Source organism: Oncorhynchus gorbuscha, linkage group LG16 (assembly GCF_021184085.1).
Source record: "Oncorhynchus gorbuscha isolate QuinsamMale2020 ecotype Even-year linkage group LG16, OgorEven_v1.0, whole genome shotgun sequence".
NCBI lineage: Eukaryota > Metazoa > Chordata > Actinopteri > Salmoniformes > Salmonidae > Oncorhynchus > Oncorhynchus gorbuscha.
In genome coordinates, this window is record NC_060188.1 from 76544088 (window position 1) to 76567822 (window position 23735).

Consider the following 23735-nt stretch of genomic DNA (forward strand, 5'->3'; position numbering starts at 1 on the left):
TTGTGTACCTTAGTAGCGCTTCCCTTCCTCCTCTTTCCATAAATACATTTGATTTGATTTGATCTGGGTTTGGTGGATGGCAAGGGAACACTACCTGCCTGAATGCATAGTGCCAACTGTAAAGTTTGGTGGATCCGAAATAATGGTTTGGGGCTGTTTTTCATGGTTCAGGCTATGCCCCTTAGCTCAAGTGAAGGTAAATCTTAACACTACAGCATACAATGGCATTCTAGACGATTCTGTGCTTCCAGCTTTGTGGCAACAGTTGGGGGAAGGAAGGGCCTTTCCTGTTTCAGCATGACAATGCCTCGGTGCACAAAGCGAGGTCCATGCGGAAATGGTTTGTCGAGGTCGTTCTGGAAGAACTAGTCTGGTCTGCACATAGCCCTGATCTCAACCCCATCAAACCCCTTTGGGATGAATTGGAACGCTGACTGCGAGACAGAGCTAATCACCCAACACCAGTGTCCGACCTCACTAATGCTCTTGTGGCCGAGTAGAAGCAAGTCAAAGCAGCAATGTTCTAACATCTAGTGAAAAGCCTTCCCAGAAGAGTGGAGGCTGTTATGACAGCAAAGGGCAGACCAACTTAATGCCCATGATTTTGGAAAGAGATGTTCGACGAGCAGGTGTCCACTTACTTTTGATCCTGTAGTGTATCTTTGTCAACACCAGCACGGTTTCCATTAGATAACACAGTCACAAAGTCAGATTCCACAGCCACATTGTCAAGATAGGCGCACAAAATAGGTGCTTGTTGGTCTAAATTTAAGGTTTGGGTGTGGTTATAGTTAGGGTTAGGTTTGAAATCAGATTTTAAGAAGAGAAATTATAGAAATGGGCAGGGTTTAGACATAATTACGACTTTATGGCCGTGATAACTAGTGACAACCCTACAGCACACTTTGGCTACAGGCAAACGTGGCTTTACCAAAGACAACACTGAGTAAAGTGCAATGAATTAAACCAAAGTTGACACAATGCTGAATCCAAAATATATGGATTGTTTAATACACAGCAAAGTAATAACAACAATAAACAGTTCAAGAATACATATAAAAAATATTTGTATTTTTCTCCTTTGCTCATATATGTTTGACGGTTTATTTATTTTTATTGTCAAGCAACAAATCACATGTACAGTAGCTGACGTGTGTACATATCTGATCACATGTACAGTAGCTGACGTGTGTACATATCTGATCACATGTACAGTAGCTGATGTTTGTACATATCTGATCACATGTACAGTAGCTGACGTGTGTACATATCTAATCACATGTACAGTAGCTGACGTGTGTACATATCTGATCAGATGTACAGTAGCTGATGTGTGTACATATCTGCTCACATGTACAGTAGCTGATGTGTGTACATATATGATCACATGTACAGTAGCTGATGTGTGTACATATCTGATCACATGTACAGTAGCTGACGTGTGTACATATCTGATCACATGTACAGTAGCTGACGTGTGTACATATCTGATCACATGTACAATAGCTGATGTGTGTACATATCTGATCACATGTACAATAGCTGATGTGTGTACATATCTGATCACATGTACAGTAGCTGACGTGTGTACATATCTGATCACATGTACAGTAGCTGATGTGTGTACATATCTAATCACATGTACAGTAGCTGACGTGTGTACATATCTGATCACATGTACAGTAGCTGATGTGTGTACATATCTGATCACATGTACAGTAGCTGACGTGTGTACATATCTAATCACATGTACAGTAGCTGACGTGTGTACATATCTGATCACATGTACAGTAGCTGATGTGTGTACATATCTGATCACATGTACAGTAGCTGACGTGTGTACATATCTGATCACATGTACAGTAGCTGACGTGTGTACATATCTGATCACATGTACAGTAGCTGACTTGTGTACATATATGATCACATGTACAGTAGCTGACGTGTGTACATATCTGATCACATGTACAGTAGCTGACGTGTGTACATATCTGATATGAAACCATTTAACTCCATTGTTATGCTCACAGATACTTTTGAACATTAGCCTTTGTGTTACAAATACTTTTACAGTTAACATTACAGTACCACAGCAATACACACAGACATTTAGCCAGGTGAATATATAATGAAGAGACCGATTTAAGCACTAATACAAAAATACTGGCTACCATGTTGGAAGGCTGCACCTCTACTCTGTGAATGGTTCTAACTGATGGGAAGTGCATGATGGCAATGTACAAACAAGATCTCATTTGGTAATCATATTGAGAATATCCCTGCACAAAATAGCTAAATTTAAGGCAAAGCAAATACAAAAACATCCTGAAGCAATATGCAAAAGAGTTTTTGTTTTTAAAAGGGTACATTCACTAAGTGAACAATTACATTTATTCAAACGTATTGATTATAATGTTAATTACCTGAACATAGGAAAGTGCTTTTAGAGACACAGAAATATTGTGTTGTGCAATTATTGTAGTGTGAGTATATTTTCAGTATGGGTCACCTGATGATTTCAGGAATATAAATAATTATTTAGAAGCATGATTTTGAAATACTGAATAATAGTTTTTTTTATAGCTTTCATACAAATACAAGTGAACATATTGTCAAAATGTTGCACACTGAGTGAAAGGGAAAGGAACAGACACATGGTGGATTACTTGTTTTCTATGAGAGTCTGCACTTTGAGGACCAAGTCTCGAGCCATCGTTAGGACCTGCGGGACGTTGTGATGCTCGGCCATTTCTGAAGAGGGAAATCAAATCAAACACACTGTGTTACAAGAACCTAATTGGTTGTGTTGATTTACATATGAGTGCAGCCTATGGAGTTGTGCTTTTTGATGTTGTTAGCACGCACAATAAAAGCAGTTGCTACATTCAAAACATACATTCAGCAAGCAAAAAGAAAGTGGCAATGAAATGAAATAACTGAATTGTCAAATATTCCATTCCATAACAACATCTAAAGTCATCGCTTAGCCTCACCGTTGAAGAACTTAATGATGTCAGTGAAGTCCATGTTGTTCTCCAGGATGATGTCTCGGTACATCTCCACCAGTGCCAGAGCGATGAAGAGGACAAAATGAGTGGAGGAGGTATACGTGGCCGCCCAGATGGTCTCCCACACGGAGAACACATCATCATACACCATCTCTGAAGAGAAGAATGGCACAGCAGGTTATACACCAAAGAAGACTGTGATATGACCTGCCTGCAGAACAGTCATGTCACAGAAATAAAATGTCAGAAAAAACTAGCTAAAAATCTGTATCGGTCCTTCATATTGTATAACTTGAACAAGATTCATTTAGGTTTAAACATCACCAGCATGGCCCTTTCATAGTGTGTGCAATGTAACACATGCCCGTGCAGATGTCAGCACCTCGTTTGAAGTCTAGCAGGAACCAGCGGTAGCAGAAGTAGAAGTGAGTGTAGTCTCCATTCATCTGCATCACTTCAAAGAGCTCTGCATCAAGGATCTAGCAGAAAAGAGGATGAGAGTGCCTATCTGGTACTACAGAGTAATATCGCTGTACTTATAATAATGTGCATGTGTGACTGTGTATATACGTGCGTGTGTGTGAGCATATGTGTTTATGGTACCTGGATGAGGGAGCGCATGTTGGCAAAGTGTGAGTCCATGGCCCCTCCATGGGGGAAGTTGTGATTCATCCTTTTCATCAACTCAGAGAAGCAGCTGAACGCTATGACCTCTGAGTAACACACAGACACAAATAAACAGCAAATGATTCATGTTATCTTACTCATGTCTGCAAATTATGCAGTAATATTATGCAGTATAAGAGAGCTATTGTTAATGCAGACTGACCGTCATCCAGAATGACCAGTAAAGGAGCCAGCAGATCACACATGCCCTGGACATAGCCAATCTCCAGATGCTGCCATACATAACTGCACATTATGTTGCGTAGTTTCTCCAGGTTAGCAGGAGTGAAGTACCAGTAGGATCTGTCACAGCGCCTCACGTCCTTATCAATGCGATGCAGGTTGAGCAAGTACAAATCCAGCTGCTCTTGCTGCACAGAGTGACAAAAGGAACTGAGATTAGTTCAATTTGATCAACTTCAAATGGCTATTGTTTCGTCATTCATACCAGCATTGTGTCAACTCTGTAGCCAGTTGGGTACTGTATGTTAAACCAACCCTTAGCCAATTAACCTCAAAAGCTGTGACATTCATTACAGTACACATACAGTAGGTAACTCATTTGGAGTACTTACAGAATAGGTAGTCCCTGCTGGGGACAATGCCACTGTTGAGACATCAGGTTTGAGTTCCTCTGTTTCAACCACAGAGTCAGACTGAGTGTAGAGACTCTCCATCTCAGGCTCCTCCTCAGACAGGGCTGGCTCTGTTCCATCAGGACTGGTGTTGGAGGGTGCTTCCAGGACAGGCTCCCCTGAGCCAACTCTCCCCAGGGCCAAGGGGGCAGGTGGGGTAGCCATCAGGCCAGACAAAGGTCTAGCCCAGGCAGTGGGAATATCCTCCATCTCTAAGGCAGAGGGCGAGTCATCAGAATCTAGTGTATCAGGAGATCGCCTAGAGTGGGATGTCACTGTAACACTGGCCCTGGCCTCAGGCAGGGGTGGATTCAGTACTGGCAATGCAGGTGCATGTTTCTCTGAATCTATGGCAGCTGTCATTTCTGCAGCTTTGTTATTGTAATTCTCAGGGAAATTGGCCTCCACAGACTCTAATGGTTTGGTTACAAATACATCTGCAACCTTTTCTTTAGTACTATCCATGTCTTTCTCACAAACACAAGCCTTGCTGGTTTGAGGGGTTTGCATTTTTTGAAATTCAGATACTGTGATTTCTTCCATTTCAGAAGAGGTTGTGTCCTCTTTTTCAGCAATACCAGCCTCCCTTATCATTGTTGAATCTTTGTTTCCTTCTGTTACAGATGGCTTTCTGGAACAGAAGGGCTCTGTCGCTGGGGCTTTGTTCTCTTGTGTTTTAGTAAATGTGGCCTCGCCTAGTGGCGGAGCTGGAATATATATATTAGAAACCTCCATTTCTAGTTTGAGAATATCAGTATTCTCAGTTGCAAACACTGCTCTCACAAGGAGCTTTGTGTCTTCTGTGGTGGAAACTTCAGACAACCCATCTGCTATAACGTTGTTTTCTTCCATTTCAACATTTCCTAAGGACTTTGCATATTTTTTGTCAATACCCTCTTCAACTTTCTCTGAGGTTTTCACGATTTCTACCAATCTAGAGCTTTCAACCACTTCACGCTCTGGGGCCTTGAACTCTCCGGCTGATGCTGCCTTGTCGTCAACTGTTATCGGCAGCTTTAGGTCTTCAGATCCAACTTCAGTTCCCAAGACAGTGAAAGGATTCTCTATTAGGGGTGGCTCAGCCTTGGCCACTAAGCTAGATGCAGCTCCTTGGACCGCTGATGGCTCTGGTGATGGCTGAGTGGCTGCTGGTCTGACTGGTGAGTCAGATACAGGACTGTTGCTGTTGTTTGTGCTTTGAGGCTGTTCTGGAAGACCTGAGTCAACAGACAATCTGTAGAAGGATGGGTCCCCAGAGTCTGAGGTACCATTTGGGATGGCTACATCTCGGAGGTCTTTCAGTGGGGTTTTGGACCGCTCTTTGCTTTTCTCTCGCTTCGTCTCAGATTCAATCAGTTCCACTTCCTCGACAAACCAAAATACCTGCAACAGCAGACCATAGGAGAGTGAATACCAAGTATTATCAAGATTAGAGGTCAATCGATTAATCGGAATGGCAGATTAATTAGGGCCGATTTCAAGTTTTCATAACAATCGGAAATCGGTATTTTTGGGCGCCGATTTGCAGGTGTTTTTTATTTTTTATTTTTTATACCCTTATTTAACTAGGCAAGTCAGTTAAGAACACATTCTTATTTTCAATGACGGCCTAGGAACGGTGGGTTAACTGCCTTGTTCAGGGGCAGAACGACAGATTTTCACCTTGTCAGCTCGGGGGATTCAATCTTGCAACCTTACAGCTAACTAGTCCAACGCTCTAACCACCTGCCCCTCATTGCACTCCATGAGGAAGCCTGCCTGTTATGCGAATGTAGTAGAAGCCAAGGTAATTTACTAGCTAGCATTAAACTTATCTTATAAAAAACAATCAATCATAATCACTAGTTATAACTACAAATGGTTGATGATATTACTAGTTTATCTAGCGTGTCCTGCGTTGCATATAATCGATGGAATGCTGGGGGATGATTTAACAAAAGCGCATTTTGAAAAAAAACACAATCGGTGGACGACTGTACCTAACCATAAACACTAATGCCTTTATTAAAATCAATACACAGAAGTATATATTTTTAAACCTGCATATTTAGCTAAATGAAATCCAGGTTAGCAGGCAATATTAACCAGGTGAAATTGTGTCATATCTCTTGCGTTCATTGCACGCAGAGTTAGGGTATATGCAACAGTTTGGCAGCCTGGCTCATTGCGAACTAATTTGCCAGAATTATGACATAACATTGAAGGTTGTGCAATGGTACAAGAATATTTAGACTTAGGGATGCCACCCGTTAGATGAAATACCGAACGATTCCGTATTTCACTGAAATAATAAACGTTTTGTTTTCGAAATGGTCGTTTCCGGATTTGACCATATTAATGACCAAAGGCTTATATTCCTGTGTGTTATTATGTTATAATTAAATCTATGATTTGATAGAGCAGTCTGACTGAGCGATTTTAGGCAGCAGCAGGCTGGTAAGCATTCATTCAAACAGCACTTTCGTGCGTTTTGTGAGTAGCTCTTTGCAAGCACAGCGCTGTTTATGACTTCAAGCCTATCAGCCTAATGGCTGGTGTAACCGATGTGAAATGGCTAGTTAGTTAGCTGGGTGTGCGCTAATAGCGTTTCAAATGTCACTCGCTCTGAGACTTGGAGCAGTTATTCCCCTTGCTCTGAAAGGGCCCCAGCTTTTGTGGAGTGATGGGTAACGCTGCTTCAAGTGTGGCTGTTGTCGATGTGTTCCTGGTTCGAGCCCAGATAGGGGCGAGGAGAGGGACGGAAGCTATACTGTTACACTGGCAAAAATATAGTGCCTATAAGAACATTCAATAGTCAAAGGTATATGCAATACAAATGGTATAGAGAGAAATAGTCCTATACATACTATATTAACTACAACCTAAAACCTCTTACCTTGGAATATTGAAGTCTCATGTTAAAAGGAACCAGCAACTTTCATATGTTCTCATGTTCTGAGCAAGGAACTCAAACGTTCGCTTTTTTACATGACACATATTGCACTTTTACTTCTCCAACACTTTGGTTTTGCATTATTTAAACCAAATTGAACATGTTTCATTATTTATTTGAGGCTAAATGGATTTTTATTGATGTATTATATTAAGTTAAAATAAGTGTTCATTCAGTATTGTTGTAATTGTCATTATTACAAATATTTGTATATTTTTATAATCGGTCGATTAATCGGTATCGGCTTTTTTGGTCCTCCAATAATCATTATCGGTATCGGCGTTGAAAAATCATAATTGGTCGAACTCTAATCAAGATATTCTAATAAAATCCTTCAGTATAAACATACTATACCTGTGTGCTACTTCTGGAGTCACTCTGTGAGTGGGCAATCTGTTTGTCTGAACCAATGCTCTGTGAGGACTGGTGTAGGAGGATGAGACAAATGCCAACCAGGAAGAGACCAGAACAGCATGGGGAGAGACATATGTAAGTGGGTTAACCATATGAGTATGAGTCACAAATTCTGTCATGTGTTGCACTCATCAAATGGGACTGGTATGGCCCACTTACATCAGTGCTGATGGTGGAGTCTCTCTGCACTGGTCCTGGTCTGTCCACACTGGCCACAGAGTTGCACTTGGCTATGGCTTCAGCATGCTTCTCCCCCTCTTGCTGCTTTACGATGGCCTCACAGCCCAGCCACTCTTTCATAGTCTGCTCATAGCAGGCCCGCACCTGCTCATCCACCTATACACAGATTATAAACACACAGGGTCACTAGTGTGTACATTTGACCATCCTCCCTACTTTGATTCCTGAGTTCCATAATTTTACCACATTACAATATAACAATACCCACCTCCATCCTACATTTCTGGGTCATATCGAAGTGGTAGTGTCCCAGCAGGAATGGCCAGACCTCCTTGCGTATTGTAGGAGCCACACCACCATAGTACACCAGACGCAGAAGCTCATGCTCATCATATGCCTGCAGGAGAAAAGATTGTGAATGTGATTACAGTACTCAATACAGTACTGTCATCAGCTGTCTGTCATATACAATCACTGCATGTTGTGGTTGTGTGTACAGTGTGTTGAGAATGATGAGCAGATGGTACAGTAGATCTTACAGAGCGGTCCTGGAGGAAGCTGCTCCAGACATCCACAGTGAGTCCTTTCTGGGCATCATGAGGCACGTTAGGGTCGACGATGGTGGGGTTGACCAGGGCAGAGAGGTGGATACGAACAGTGGACAGGTGACGGCAGTAGGCAAGCCCTTCAATGAAGAAGTGAAGAAACATGCATGGTTATCAATCCAACCATAACATGAAGACACTGGTGTACAAAACATTCCCGCAAGACACCCCCCCCCCCTCGCCCTTGTGAAGCTGCAGTATGCCACTGCATGCAGATAATAGCATTTGAATCGGTCTTTCCTAAATTAATTTATGATGCATGTACTCACAACCATAGAAAGCACGGGAAATGATCTGGTACTTCATGGTGTCACAGAGGAGTTTCAGGGGAGCCCTGTCCTGGTTGCAGCCGTTGGGTAGTGAGCCAACACGGGATCCGTTGAGAGCGCAGGAGAAACAGGAGGACTTCCTGGGTGTGGGGTGCCACATGTTCAACACCTGGTCCATCAGCTCTGGAGCCACTGGACAGCAAACAACAGGCTCAATGTTATCATCAGCATGAACATCGTCGTTATTGTTATTGTCATTAGCAACAGCTACAAGATCTTCTAGAACTGATAGAGGATTTGGGTGACTTTCTTTCATAATAACCATGGAAACATTGACAAACCAAGACAGAAGATGGAGGTGTGACAAAGACAACTTGATGCCCATGTATGGTCTCAAATCCAGGGTAACTAATGGAGGGTGTTCGCAGATTCACAGGACTACAGATACAGGCCGAGACACATGGGCTGGACAGAGAGGGGCTGAGGGAAGGCACATGGGACAATGGTCAACAAAACAATGAGAGCGAGCAAAAAAAATGAATGAAAAAGTTTATTCTGAACATATTTGAACAGAAAATCGATACAGAATAAGAAGATCACGAGTGACATACCAAAGTCTGACGGAGTACCGGGAAGAAGGATCCGAAAAACATAGTCAGTGGCCTCGTCCTCTTCTTTATCCGACACAGACTCCACAGAGCCCTGCGGACTCCTCTTCCGCAATTTAGGGAAAACCTTTCCCTGTAGGCAAAGGAATGTACTGCACTCAGTATAAGACAAAGGAATGTAAGCACTCAGTATAAGACAAAGGAATGTACTTCACTCAGTATAATACAAAGGAATGTACTGCACTCAGTATAAGACAAAGGAATGTACTGCACTCAGTATAAGACAAAGGAATGTACTGCACTCAGTATAAGACAAAGGAATGTACTGCACTCAGTATAAGACAAAGGAATGTACTGCACTCAGTATAAGACAAAGGGATGTACTGCACACAGTATAAGACAAAGGGATGTACTGCACTCAGTATAAGACAAAGGAATGTACTGCACTCAGTATAAGACAAAGGGATGTACTGCACTCAGTATAAGACAAAGGAATGTACTGCACTCAGTATAAGACAAAGGGATGCACTGCACTCAGTATAAGACAAAGGGATGTTATGATGATGATTTGCGAGAGTGATTAAAGTTTTATTTGATCTTACTCTAAAACTCAGATCCCTATTGTTTAATTGTGAAGCACGACTAGGCTAGATACAATTAATGATCCAGCCTGAGAAGGCCAGTCACAAGTCAATATCCTTGTCCTTGGTCTCACAAATGTCCTTCATGTTATCCAGACCCCACTCACACTTAAATTCCTAGGTTTTATATTCTTTCACTGGCCTGCAGGTAATATACCACAACCCTTACAAAGCTATCTTCTATTGCAGCCTGTGAATTATATTCCCAGCTCTGCTATCACTACCACTTTCATCATCACAAATCATATAAAAAACCTTCAGACCGTGTTCCCTTTGCTTTGGCAGGTCAATGTTATTTTCTACTTGGAGGCTAAATTGGTGGATAAGATCAATGTCAGTGTAAAAGTATTCCTCTGGCAGCAGTGTACTAACACAGAGATCAGAGTTATCCTCAGCCAAACAACATACATTATGTTATAGATGACCCTGCTTTCATGTTTTAGAAACAACTAGCTAAATCATACCATCAGGCTTCATTTAGTGGATGTGGACATAATGGCTACAGTAAACATGAATTGAGATCGGAATAATGCAGACCTTTCCCCTCTGGGACCAGAGCGGGGGATCCAGTTGTCCGTGTGGCAGCAGGCCCGTCTCCAGGCAGGTCAGGAACTGGAGCAGGTGTCCTCCCCGGGGGAACCGCAGTGGAGGCCTCTGGATCCCATCCTGACTCACCAGAACCACTGTCCCACCACTGTCCACTGGGAAAAAACATGATCACAAGGTCAATAACACACAAACAAACAAATGTATACAAAGCTATAGGACTACATAATTAAGAGAGGTTCCTGTACCTTGCTGATGGCAGTGCAGATAAACAATCTCCGCCAGGCGAATAGTCATGGCAAAGTCCCAGTAAACACTGTAGGAAAATAAATGTGTGAACAAATCGTATATAATTTGGCATGCTCAGTGGATAAATATGAGTGTCAGAATATGTTTCTATTACTGTGATTTGATATTACATGACCTTTTTTCAGTATCATCTGCCACAGTGCCATTCATGAGCTGGTTGGGCGTCCATTTCAGGGTCATGAGATCTGCAGTCTGGTGGAGAGACAGGTACCCTGGAATAGCCTCCATGTCATCCCTCTGTTGACCAAGACAATATATTTGTTACAAAGCATTCCCTGCTGTTTAAACAGTGATAAAAAGTTATGTCAGATCCTTTAAATCACACACATGCACACACATACACACACCGGCTGCACCAGGACGTTGTTCTTGCCAAACAGCAGTGTAGCCCTGTTGTTCTGATGGAGGGACTCAACATAGTCCCTAGCCCACAGGATGGGCCGGTCCTCCATACTGCCACTGGACTGCCTCTTCTGGATCTAATAGAAAATACCATTTGACCATTTTTTATACATCATATACTTCACACACATCATTCATTTACAAACACATCATCCACACACTGACCAGGGCAGGTCGCCTGGAGGGGGAGTCCTGGCGACAGTGGCCACTGTGGATGCGGTGTCTCTGCACTAGCTCATCAGCAGATGGGTCTGTCCAGAAGTGGTCGGCTGTCTTCACCTTAGTGTACTCCAGAGCACAGGGGCCGACTGCAAGAGTAAAAGCAACAAAACACTGAGATCCACAACAGTTTGGGCGTGGAAAAGTGAAATCACAATTTCTAGCCCCTAAAGAACTGTACTAAACCATCATCATACAGAGTGAAATAACTAGGTACCAGCAATGTCATTGTTACGCTCTCAGGAAGAGGTAAATGCACTTGTCTGTTATAAGTGTGAGTATAAAGTCAATTTGGAGTTAGTAACCAGTATATTTATCTTCTAAACCACATAGCTATGTCCTTATCTGAAATAAGGTAATATCCACTGTTAAGCACTAGTCTCCTACGGTTGAAGTCGGAAGTTTAAATACACTTATGTTGGAGTCATTAAAAGTTGTTTTTCTTGTTAACAAACTATAGTTTTGGCAAGTCGGTTAGGACATCTACTTTGTGCATGACACAAGCAATTTTTCCAACAATTGCTTACAGATATATTATTTCACTTATAATTCACTGTATCACAATTCCAGTGAGTCAGAATTTACATACACTAAGTTGACTGTGCCTTTAAACAGCTTGGAAAATTCCAGAAAATTATGTCATTGCTTTAGAAGCTTCTGATAGGCTAATTGGCATAATTTGAGTCAATTGGAGGTCTACCTGTGGATGTATTTCAAGGCCTACCTTCAAACTCAGTGCCTCTTTGCTTGACATCATGGGAAAATCAAAAGAAATCAGCCAAGACCTCAGAAAAAATATTGTAGACCTACACAAGTCTGGTTCATCCTTGGGAGCAATTTTCAAACGCTTGAAAGAACCACGTTCATCTGTACAAACAATAGTACGCAAGTATAAACACCATGGCACCACGCAGCTGTCATACAGCTCAGGAAGGAGACACGATTCTGTCTCCTAGAGATGAACGTAGTTCAGTTCAAAAAGTGCAAATCAATCCCAGAACAACAGCAAAGGACCTTGTGAGGATGCTGGAGGAATCAGGTACAAAATCTATATCCACAGTAAAAACGAGTCCTATATCGACATAACATGAAAGGCCGCTCAGCAAGGAAGAAGCCACTGCTTTAAAACCACCATAAAAAAAGGGGGATGCTTGCAAGCCGAAGAACACCATCCCAACCGTGAAGCACAGGTGTGGCAGCATCATGTTGTTTTGCTGCAATAGGGACTGATGCACTTTCCTTTCATGACGAAACGAAAAGTATGTGGATATATTGAAGCAACATCTCAAGACATCAGTCAGGAAGTTAAAACTTGGTCGCAAATGGGTATTCCAAATGGACAATGACCCCAAGCATACTTCCAAAGTTGTGGCAAAATGGCATAAGGACAACAAAGTCAAGGTATTGGAGTGTCCATCACAAAGCCCTGACCTCAATCCTATAGAAAATGTGTGGGCAGAACTGAACAAGCGTGTGTGAGCAAGGAGGCCTACAAACCTGACTCAGTTACACCAGCTCTGTCAGGAGGAATGGCCCGAAATTCACCCAACTTATTGTGGGAAGTTTGTGGAAGGCTAACCGAAACGTTTGACCCAAGTTAAACAACTTAAAGGCAATGCTACCAAATACTAATTGAGTGTATGTAAACTTCTGACCCACTGGGAATGTTATGATAGAAAAAAATCTTAAATAAATAATTCTATCTACTATAATTCTGACATTTCACATTCTTAAAATAAAGTGGTGATCCTAACTGACCTAAGACAGGGAATTTTTACTAGGATTAAATGTCAGGAATTGTGAAACACAGAGTTTAAATGTATTTGGCTAAGGTGTATGCAAACTTCCGACTTGAACTGTGTCATGTTGTATCCATGGGTTATCTTAGAGGGAGTCACAGTCACTGTAATGTGCCATTCAATGTGCTATTTCTTATCTTATCAGATCTGTCTGGCCACATCCTGGCAATAGAAGCTATAAGAAGAGGTCCATTAATACCTAACAGAGAGGCAAGGATTGGTCCATCCACAGCATCCATTAGAATGGCCTCCCTGTCATAGAAAGTACTGGAAGACAGAAAATCATGTTTACTAAAAATGGTGCAAGAATACTGTTTATGCATAAGATTTACAGTATTTTGACAAAAGAAATGACCATGTTTATATGACCCCCTTACAAACAAGGCCATTTCTCCCACATTCTTGCCTACACATGCCTTTTATACCGCCTGTGCGCATTCCGGCAGGTCAGTGACAAGTGGTAATAAATAGTAATGTGCAGATGTGAGTGGGTGTTTATTTGAATAAATCCATTGAATATACACAATAAAAAATACATCTATTATTCATTTGTTAAGGCAAGTCCTACGAAACATAACACTAATAAAAGTCCTTTTCAAAACAATAGAATTACATATTTTGAGTTTAATTATGTTATGTCCAAATGAGATCTATTTTGTTCATTAAACAGTCAAGACACACCTACCCCGATCACAGTCCACACCCATATATTTTGTAGTAAGAATATGATAGAATAAAAACAGAGTAAAATACAAATAATATTGTATCCACACAACTTGTGTCAAAAGTGATAGCCTATTATTGCTAAATGTTTCTGATCAGTGATATTGTAGATAACCAAATAAACAGATGAGCTATACCATCTCCATTTGCCCAGGCTGAAACCAAATTAACCAAATAGTCCATACAGATAGAGATTCAATTAAACAAAATCACATTGATTGAGACAAGTCAGTGAAGACATTACATGGGCTTGCTCCTACCTATCTCTCAGATTTGGTCCTGCCGTACATACCTACACGTACGCTACGGTCACAAGACGCAGGCCTCCTAATTGTCCCTAGAATTTCTAAGCAAACAGCTGGAAGCAGGGCTTTCCCCTATAGAGCTCAATTTTTATGGAACGGTCTGCCTACCCATGTCAGAGACGCAAACTCGGTCTCAACCTTTAAGTCGTCTGGCTCAGGAGTGGGAAGGTGAACGGAAAGGCTCTGGAGCAACGAACCGCCCTTGCTGTCTCTGCCTGGCCGGTTCCCCTCTTTCCACTGGGATTCTCTGCCTCTAACCCTATTACAGGGGCTGAGTCACTGGCTTACTGGGGCTCTCTCATGCCGTTCCTGGAAGGGGTGCGTCACCTGAGTGGGTTGATTCACTCATGTGGTCATCCTGTCTGGGTTGGCGCCCCCCCTTGGGTTGTGCCATGGCGGAGATCTTTGTGGGCTATACTCAGCCTTGTCTCAGGATGGTAAGTTGGTGGTTGAAGATATTCCACTAGTGGTGTGGGGGCTGTGCTTTGGCAAAGTGGGTGGGGTTATATCCTTCCTGTTTGGCCCTGTCCGGGGGTGTCCTCGGATGGGGCCACAGTGTCTCCTGACCCCTCCTGTCTCAGCCACCAGTATTTATGCTGCAGTAGTTTATGTGTCGGGGGGCTAGGGTCAGTTTGTTATATCTGGAGTACTTCTCCTGTCCTATTCGGTGTCCTGTGTGAATTTAAGTGTGCTTTCTCTAATTCTCTCTTTCTCTCTTTCTTTCTCTCTCTCGGAGGACCTGAGCCCTAGGACCATGCCCCAGGACTACCTGACACGATGACTCCTTGCTGTCCCCAGTCCACCTGGCTGTGCTGCTGCTTATTATTTGACCATGCCGGTCATTTATGAACATTTGAACATCTTGGCCATGTTCTGTTATAATCTCCACCCGGCACAGCCAGAAGAGGCCTGGTTCCTCTCTAGGTTTCTTCCTAGGTTTTGGCCTTTCTAGGGAGTTTTTCCTAGCCACCGTGCTTCTACACCTGCATTGCTTGCTGTTTGGGGTTTTAGGCTGGGTTTCTGTACAGCACTTTGAGATATCAGCTGATGTACGAAGGGCTATATAAATAAATGTGATTTGTTTTGAAGACACAGGGTTTTAGTCAGGAGTAGGCCTAGGCTACTAAGCGTCTGCAAGTGAAGAGCAAAATAATATATTACATAACATGCTGGCAAAATGTTCTAAATAATTAGCCAACTAGACTAGATGATCATAAGCAAGCACTCACCTCAACTTAGCTAACATTTCCCTAGCCAAATTGCAGAACTGGCAGGAGGATGGATTACTGCCGCTGCCTAGCAACCATAAAGAGTTTAAGAGAGTAGTGTGTGCCAATGCCTGCCCAGCATTACGGCTACGTTTCATACTGAGCCGTAGGCAGAACTTTACCAAAATAATTACTCGGTTGTTAGGCGGGAAATACAAGTTTTGGCTTTGATTCCGGCAATAGTTGGTGGTATGGTATAGTTAGTAGAAAAATTACTTAGTGTGAAAGGGATATGAGTAGTAGGCTATACATTGAACAGCAACTGTTGGGATTGGTAAGATTAAACACAATATCAGCCAGAAGCTGATCAGTTGATTAACCTGCTGTTCTCCACTAGGTACATGACAATCTTGTCCAGAAGCTTCTCCATGAGAGCAGTGCGGATCCACAGGTTCCTCAAGCCCTGGGGGGGGAGGTTGGTCACCCTGGGTTGTTTCGGAACACTGACATTATTTAGTTGAGCCTGTCTGCTGGAGGAGAGGAGAGGAGAGTGTGATACAAATGTGGTATACTTTTGACATCTCTGTGTGTGTGGAGGGGGGGGGGGGTGATGGGAATTACTATCCAAGATCATTGTCTTACTTGGTCTCGATGAGCTGCTCTAGTTCTTGGACCTTTTGACACAGTTCCTCCACCGGGGTGAAGCTCTTCCCCACCTTCATGAAGAGTGCTGCTACCTTATTACTGCACAGGAGGCCCGCTGCTCGCCTCTTCAGCCCATGGAGCACACATGCCTCCACTACAGCTGTTGACACAGATAGTACAGAATATACAGTTTTTCCCCAAAACGATATTCACTAAGCTATGATTGCATACCCTGTAAACAACAAGTAAACCACATACTGTTTATGGATTTCCCTAGCAAAGTTTGATATTTTTCAGGAGCACCTGTGGGAGCAAGATGTACATATAGGGAGAAACATAATACTGTACCACAAGAGAAAGATACACTTAAGAGTGCATTTGCCATTCTGGTAAAATGCATTGTCTATTGTATAGGACAGGAAACCAAAGTAAGGCCATGAGAGCATAGGACAGCTGGACATACCAAGGTCAGAGGGACACACAAAGGAGGGGGTCAGCCAAATGACCAACGGATGGACTATAGACATAGGGCACACATTTTTAGGACATGAAGAGAAGAGACACATAGTCTACTAGTCCTAATAAGGACAGACATACCAAAGAAGCTAAACTTAAGGATAAGATGGGATAAGATGAGCATGTATTATTTTTGGGACATGAAGAGGTCCTGTCACCATTATAACTTAACTGAAAGCAGATATGGGCATTATTGTGCGTGAACAAGCAGGATGCACAGATTGGGATATAATGGTGGCAGATGGACTGAGGGAAGTAACTTCATTTGCATGTGGGATGGACTCATATGTTGTATGTGTATAAAAACAGAGCCAGTGCTCTGGAAAAGTGTGTGTTCCGCGGACCATCTAGGCTTCTGATATGTTTGTATTAAAAGCCTATATTGAATTCACAAGTTCTTGTAAGTATTATATTTTGTAACGATCCTCCACGACACACCCGGTGAAAATTAAGTGAGAAACCCTTGGACATTTTGAGTGCTACTGCAGAGAGGCAGGGATGGGTTGGAGGGCAGGCGCAGGTGGCTCTCAACAGGACCAGAAATAGACTGAAAACCGACAAATGCTGTTTACTGTTGCTACACTCTTCTAAAAAAAGTGCCAATTAGAACCATACAGGATTATTTGGTTTGTCCCAATAGAGGAACCCTTTTTGGTGCAGGGTAGAACCATTTGCAGAGGGTTTTTTATCTAGAACCCTCTATGTAGGATCCTTCAAAGGACCCCCTGTATATGGTTTTGCCTAGAACCCTCTATGAAGGGTTCTACCAAGAACCATTTTATAATCTAAAGGTTCTTCCTAGAACTGTCTATGGAGGGTTCTACTAGCCTTATTATGACACTACATATGCACCAAGCCTTTCTTTGAGGACCTAGCTATACCCTAAAATAGTGGTGTTAGGAGATTCCACATCCGGCCTGCAAGTCACATTATGCTGGTTTGCAAAGTTATTTGTAATTCCTATTGGAATCCAGACAGTGTTAGGATATCCAGCAAGTGGAATTGTTAATCACTCGCAACCTGCATCCAAAATGACTGCCAGGGTAGGGAAGAATACTGAGACTACCTCAATCATCTAAACTGGAACAAATAGCTCAGTAACAGGAGCAATAAATCCAACAGATTGAATTAGTTTAGATGTTATTGATCTTTGTGTAGCATAAAATGTATCAACCAATCAATGTACATGCAAAAACACAGATATTAGAGTCAAACTGGGAAATATTATATATGTTTCTATTTATAAACCATTCTTGCCTTCCAAAGAATCCTTCTTGCCTTACAAAGAGTTATCAAAGAACCCTTTCTTCCCAAAAATGGTTCTTAAGATGTTAACGGTTCTTCTAGGTAGAACCCTTTGTCTTACAAAGAACCCTTGTCTTACAAAAATAGTTATTCTGATCAAACGGTTGTTGGTAGAACCTTATCCTTCCCCAAGAACCCTTTTGGAACCCTTTATTCAAAGAGTGTAGGGTATCCATGGATGTGTGGAGGTGTAGTATCAACACCTTTGAATAGTGTAATGAATTCCCGCTGTTGGGGTGGCGACAAAAGGTGGCTTGACCTGCTCCACCTGCTGACTCTTTACAAATAGTGTCTGCTGACAGTTCAATTTAACGCAGATAGACCTACATTTGCAGAGCAAAGTGACATCAGGCATCATCCTGTGGAGTTGAAATGTCAAGCCATGTCAAGTCCTGCCACCTCCTACTACCCCAATCTGCGTACGGTCACATTCTCAACCAACACAGCTTGATTTTAGGCAGGCACTGGCCACAGTCATAGTAAAGAATAAGAGACAGCCTAAAATCAAGCTGTGTTGGTTGAGAATGTGACCGTACGCAGATTGGGGTAGTAGGAGGTGGCAGGACTTGACATGGCTTGACATTTCAACTCCACAGGATGATGCCAGATGTCACTTTGCTCTGTAAATGTCAATGTAGTCATGAGTAAATGTCTGACCAATCAATCAGTTAAGATTTTGTATGTGAAATTAACTGTATGTCTATGGCAGGAATCACCAACTTGATTCAGCCGCGGGCCGTTTTTGTCTTGAGCGGATGGTCAGGGGGCCGGAACATAATTACAAGTAATTTATAGAAGCCCAAACAGATATAATATTTGACTTACATAATAATTGCAAACATTGCTTACATTTGTATATGATCACATATACATCATCTCTCTATTATGCGTGAGAAAACTATGGAACAGATTTACAAAATAAAAATCACTTGAAGCTGACATGTCCAAAAATAAAACATTTTTTAGAAAAAAAACGTAAATAAAAAAAGAAATACCATCTTTGCTTATAAAACTTGGGGGACCAAATAATAATCCTCCTGCTTTTGACTCCAGAATCTTACTACTGAGCTGTTAATGGAACAATAATCCTATGTGTCATATCACAAGTGTGAAATGTGAGGCTGTGACACCAGAGGGATGGGGGTGGAGGTTTACAAAGGACTAGTTCAAACCAACAGTGATTCTTCAGTTTATAGAGAATAGCAGCACTGCATGGGTCTTTGAGAAGAGAAAGAAAGGTGCTCTTTGGAGATAAAGTTACTCATCTCACGAAACATGTGAGTTTCTTACTTACTACAACCTCTTGCTTCTATCCACTCCTCTCTTGCTCTCATTACAATTGTAATGGTGTTTGGTCCAAGATGATAAACCAAGCACTTGTGCATCTGTTACACATAAGCTAAGCAGTCATGGAATCAACACTTAGACCCACCCAAAGCAGCTATGCAGCTAGGCCTGCCCATCAACCACGGCACCCTCCCTCCCATCAAATGACTGCAGCACTGACATATGGCACTGAAGTCCGTCAGTGGGCTTGTAGATCAGTTTAATGAATCCATCTCTAATCTATCTGCATAAACTTTAACTGGGGGATAGCAAACCAGCCAAAAAGATATAGGCAAGTCAAAACTCCAATGAGCAATACGAACTGTCAGTACTTCTGTTCACAAACAAATTGGCCTTGACAAACTGTAAAATCTGCAACACTGATTAAATAAGTAATACACTACTTCATGAACACACTCACCACAGAAGGATATTATATGGCTGCTGTCTGCATGCACAAACTTCCGGGTCACTGCCTCTTCCATGATCTGTTTCACCTGGGAAGAAAAGAGCGAGATAAAGGTGACGTTGGCTTTAATTTAACAGGCAGATGAAGAGACAGGTTCTGACATGAGGAAACAGAAAGAAAATCAAAGTGTAGAAGGTTGGGGAGTGATTACACAACAATAGATCATCACAGATAGGCAGAGGGAGGGTGGCGAGGGAATGCAAGTGAGCATGCAGATATGTATCACTTCAGACAAGACAGAGCTTGACCAGTGTAAAAAAAATGTGCACTAGTAAAATATATTGTGACCAATTCCCAGATTCTGGAATTATACAGTACAGAGAAATTGTGAACATTGTGAGATAGAAATCCAATCAAATCTACTCGAAAAACTGGGAAAACCTGTCAGAATTTGAGATACAGCATATTTAGTATCACCAACTAAGACCCTCTTCCTTGCTGCACGACCTGGTGCCAGTCATGTCCCCAGTGTGATGAGGCCTCCACAGGCAGGGTGAAGCTAAACGTGGAAGTCTCCAACCCACACACTACTGAATAAAACATCCTGTTTACCCCCCAGCAGGCACCAGAGCCAATGATTGCCTTCACAAGACTCACAATAAGAATTGCTGCCATGAATAACTTGTCAGAATAAGGGTCTTTTGTCTTGCATGTGCCTGTGTGAGCGTGTGTGTGCGTGCGTGCGTGATGATGCATGGTGTGTATATGTGTGTGTGTGTAGTAAGTTATCTATAGATAACATTCTAATATGTATCACCAATGAAAGTCACCCATTTATTTATTCAGCTCTGTCAAAGATCAAGCTCTCATAATTACAAACAATGGAAGTGAATAGCTAATCACTTGGTCTGTTGTCCAAACCGTTATTTTCCTCTTCTAAAAATGTCACAATGATGAACAGTGCCAGTGATTTAGTGATAAAAAAATGTGTGTAAACTTTGAAAGCTGGTTGTGGGGGGAAAAGTCAGCTTTCCTATACTTTCCATGCATTTGTCCGCAAAAGCTGGGTACTTTCCATGCATTGTTCTGCTAAATCTGAGTAAACTGTGTTTACTTGCGTTTACCCTACACTACACCACTGGTCAGTGCTATCCACACAAATGAGTACACTATATAGTCTGCTGCTAATGATGTACTTTTCCCCCTAAAACAACAAAGTGCAACTCTTAAATGGACAGAGGACACACCAGCATGCAGCTACACAGAAAAGGAGCCAGACAGGGAGGTAGTCTCCTCTCTCCCTTTCATGTTCCCCAGATCTGCAGCCCAAACTATACCATAAGCCAATTTTCCTTTCAAGAAGTATGATATGGCTTTAGCTAACAGATGGGGGGTCTCTTGCAGAGGTGGTGGGGTCAGATAACGGTGAGGAGTCGACAAATAATAAACTGGAACAACAGCAACATCCTAAGAATTTATGAAAATGACCATATATCTAAGTGCTCGCATGTCAATTTTTTTTTTAAGTGTCATATTCTTCCTGGGGGTGTATATGAACAGATTTGAATAAGATGTAATGTTGCTGTCAGTTACACTTGAACTTTCTAAACAATTGATGAAGCAAGACAATCTTATCAATTGATTTGGGCTAGGCTATCTGAGATATTAGCGCCCAGTGAACTGAATCGCCCTCCATTACAGCACGAGCATTAACATGAAAGACATCTCAGTAAAAGCAGTTATCAATAATCATAGAAATGATGATGCTCATTGGCACTGTGACATACACACGTATTCACATACAGATAACCGATCCATACCTTAACTAACCGTTACACTGATCTTGGCGTTATTGCCGAGGCTACCTACTGAGACCAAATTATGATTATGATTTCTCTGCATAGGCTATTTCTCTGCATAGGCTACCGTTTATAATTAAATAACGATCCAAAAAAACGTATTAGGCTACATTCTCACTATTAGGCAACATTTTATTGAAACATATCAATTCGATTAGACCTCCCTATTTTACAATCTCATTTTGGCAATCCCAATAAAACAGAACTGCTGCTAGCGATCCATGACCAAGGTTAATTCTAATAATTAGTTGTTATAAACATTGCAAATAGATAGGCACCCACCTCTTTCTTCACATTGCGCAGCAATTTATGGCGCGTCTCGGCCTCTGGAATAAGAAAATAACAGTATCATTCGAAAGCTGCCGAGGCATTCAAGCCTATGTTGATTTGTCCCCCCTATTAAAATAGAAAAACGAAATGATTGAAACATCTTACCTCCCATTGCGCCCCACTGCTGCTGTTGATTCAATTGCACAAAAGACAGCTATTTGCTTCAAATGAGCCTCTCTTCAGTTTACACTCTGGCCGATTGTGAATATGCAGCCAAACGCCCCCTTTAAAGCAACACACGCCACACGGTGCATACACAGTCAATCTTGATGATATGGCCTGTATTTACAGTCTATGATTGATAAAGGATGCAAGGAAGCACGCAGGTAGGCTACACACGAAGGCAGGTACAAGCGCGCGCGCCCTCTCTCGCTCACTCAACTGTATATATCCACACACACAAACACACACAATAAGGGGTTAAATATGTTGGTTGAAAGGTATTCCACTGTCTTATTTAGCTAGGCAATCTGTGATTATCTCCAACTCATATAGACTATATATGATTATTGACAGTAATAATAACAAATTTGCAGTAGTCAGCTAACCAATATTGTCTAGATAACAGCTAATAAATAAAATCTCCATAGTAGTCAATGTGAAAAGCAGGCTATCACGTCCCGTATCAAAATAAATTAGTAGTAGACCTAACACAATTTCATGTAAATATGTATAGAATTTTGAGTATGCGTTTTCAATGGCACAACACCAGATGCCTCTCGCTTTCCGTTGCTGATGTCAGACATAACTGGGAGGGAGGGCTCTTTGGGGAGGGTATCGTGATGATAGTGATGTATAGTGGCGATTTTAGCATGTACATGTTGGTGAGGCAAACTCCCCCCAAAATGTAGGATGCATGCCAGCAAAGCCACTACACAACACAGTACTAAATAATACATGGATTGCACTTTAACGGTGACAAACGGTTCCCACAAACTGTTAGGGCCTACATAATGCTGCCCTAGCAACAAAGCTTTCTTTCAACACCATGGAGTGAATCCTTACCACTGCTCCACCTGTCTATCAGCGGAGCCTTGTCTGGCAGCAAAACAGTTCATTCAGCCTCATTTACTGCCTTTAAAAAAAACACAACTTATATGGCTGACTTGCCTAAACAAATGTGGTTTCTACTGAGAATTGAGATGTACAAACTATGGCATAAAGGGAAGACGAGCAGATAAGAGGCAATCCGTAATTTCAATGAGCAGATAAGAGGCAATCTGTAATTTCAATGAGCAGATAAGAGGAAATCCATAATTTTGATTAAGACAATAATGAGCAAGAACGTAGTCAAGGTAACTATTTGTCAGCACTAAAATGTACAGTGACAGAATTCAGAACATGGGCTGTTCTTATAGTATTCTCCTTGTACACCAAGTCAGAACCGCATGATAAATAAAGGGGGCATATAAGCAATGAAAGCTCTTAAAATATTCAATTATTACATTTCTCCAAAACAGGCTATAGGCTACATGTGCACCACCAAGTCAGAACAGTATCATGACGTCAGTGATCTTCAGGTCGGAGCTCTAGAAAAAGGCCTGAGAAGGATGACTGTTCAAAGCGTATTTTCCCAGTTGGAGCTTGTTATTTTCAGAGTGCCCAGTTGTCTTGAACTCACTGAAGTCAGAGATTTTCCAGTTCCAAGTTCCCAGTTGTTTTGAACGTGGCAGATTGACATCATGGCCAATGTATTCAACCTTTTCTGGCCCGGGGTGTTGAATGTTTATCCTTTTAAGCATGGAAAAGAGACCCTTAAACCCAGACTTGTACCACACACCCACTACACTGAATAGAAGGTTAGTTATTGCTTTGCAACACTTGCAGTTAGCCACTGATTCCTACCAAACCACCCATTGTTGAATTTTCATTTTCT

At 41.9% G+C, this 23735-nt stretch overlaps 1 protein-coding gene across 4 annotated transcripts; it reads right to left on the reverse strand.

The window, feature by feature from the left end:
* Window positions 1-972: 972 nt before the first annotated feature.
* Window positions 973-22213, reverse strand: LOC123999093 (small G protein signaling modulator 1-like). Of its 4 annotated transcripts, none has more exons than XM_046304487.1 (23): window positions 21965-22213; window positions 21812-21855; window positions 19683-19758; window positions 16112-16274; window positions 15850-15996; window positions 13433-13500; window positions 11381-11523; window positions 11161-11292; window positions 10929-11050; window positions 10753-10820; window positions 10496-10659; window positions 9321-9450; window positions 8710-8901; window positions 8375-8520; window positions 8104-8232; window positions 7815-7991; window positions 7596-7664; window positions 4250-5692; window positions 3838-4045; window positions 3612-3721; window positions 3391-3487; window positions 2994-3161; window positions 973-2751 (listed from the first exon to the last, which is right to left on the reverse strand). In XM_046304487.1, exons 1-23 carry the CDS (start codon window positions 21969-21971, stop codon window positions 2663-2665), a joined length of 4092 nt encoding a protein of 1363 aa, XP_046160443.1. In that variant the 5' UTR covers window positions 21972-22213; the 3' UTR covers window positions 973-2662. The 4 variants fall into 4 exon arrangements, with proteins under 4 accessions (XP_046160443.1, XP_046160440.1, XP_046160441.1 ...); XM_046304484.1 differs by having other exon boundaries at window positions 11155-11292; XM_046304485.1 differs by having other exon boundaries at window positions 15850-15999.
* Between the last annotated feature and the right edge of the window lie 1522 nt (window positions 22214-23735).

Coding starts and splice junctions, on each gene's coding strand:
- LOC123999093 (XM_046304483.1), bottom strand. Junction 10,821..10,928: donor GCAGATGATACTGAAAAAAG/GTCATGTAATAT, acceptor ATTTTCCTACAG/TGTTTACTGGGACTTTGCCA. Junction 3,162..3,390: donor CCTGCTAGACTTCAAACGAG/GTGCTGACATCT, acceptor TCTTCTCTTCAG/AGATGGTGTATGATGATGTG.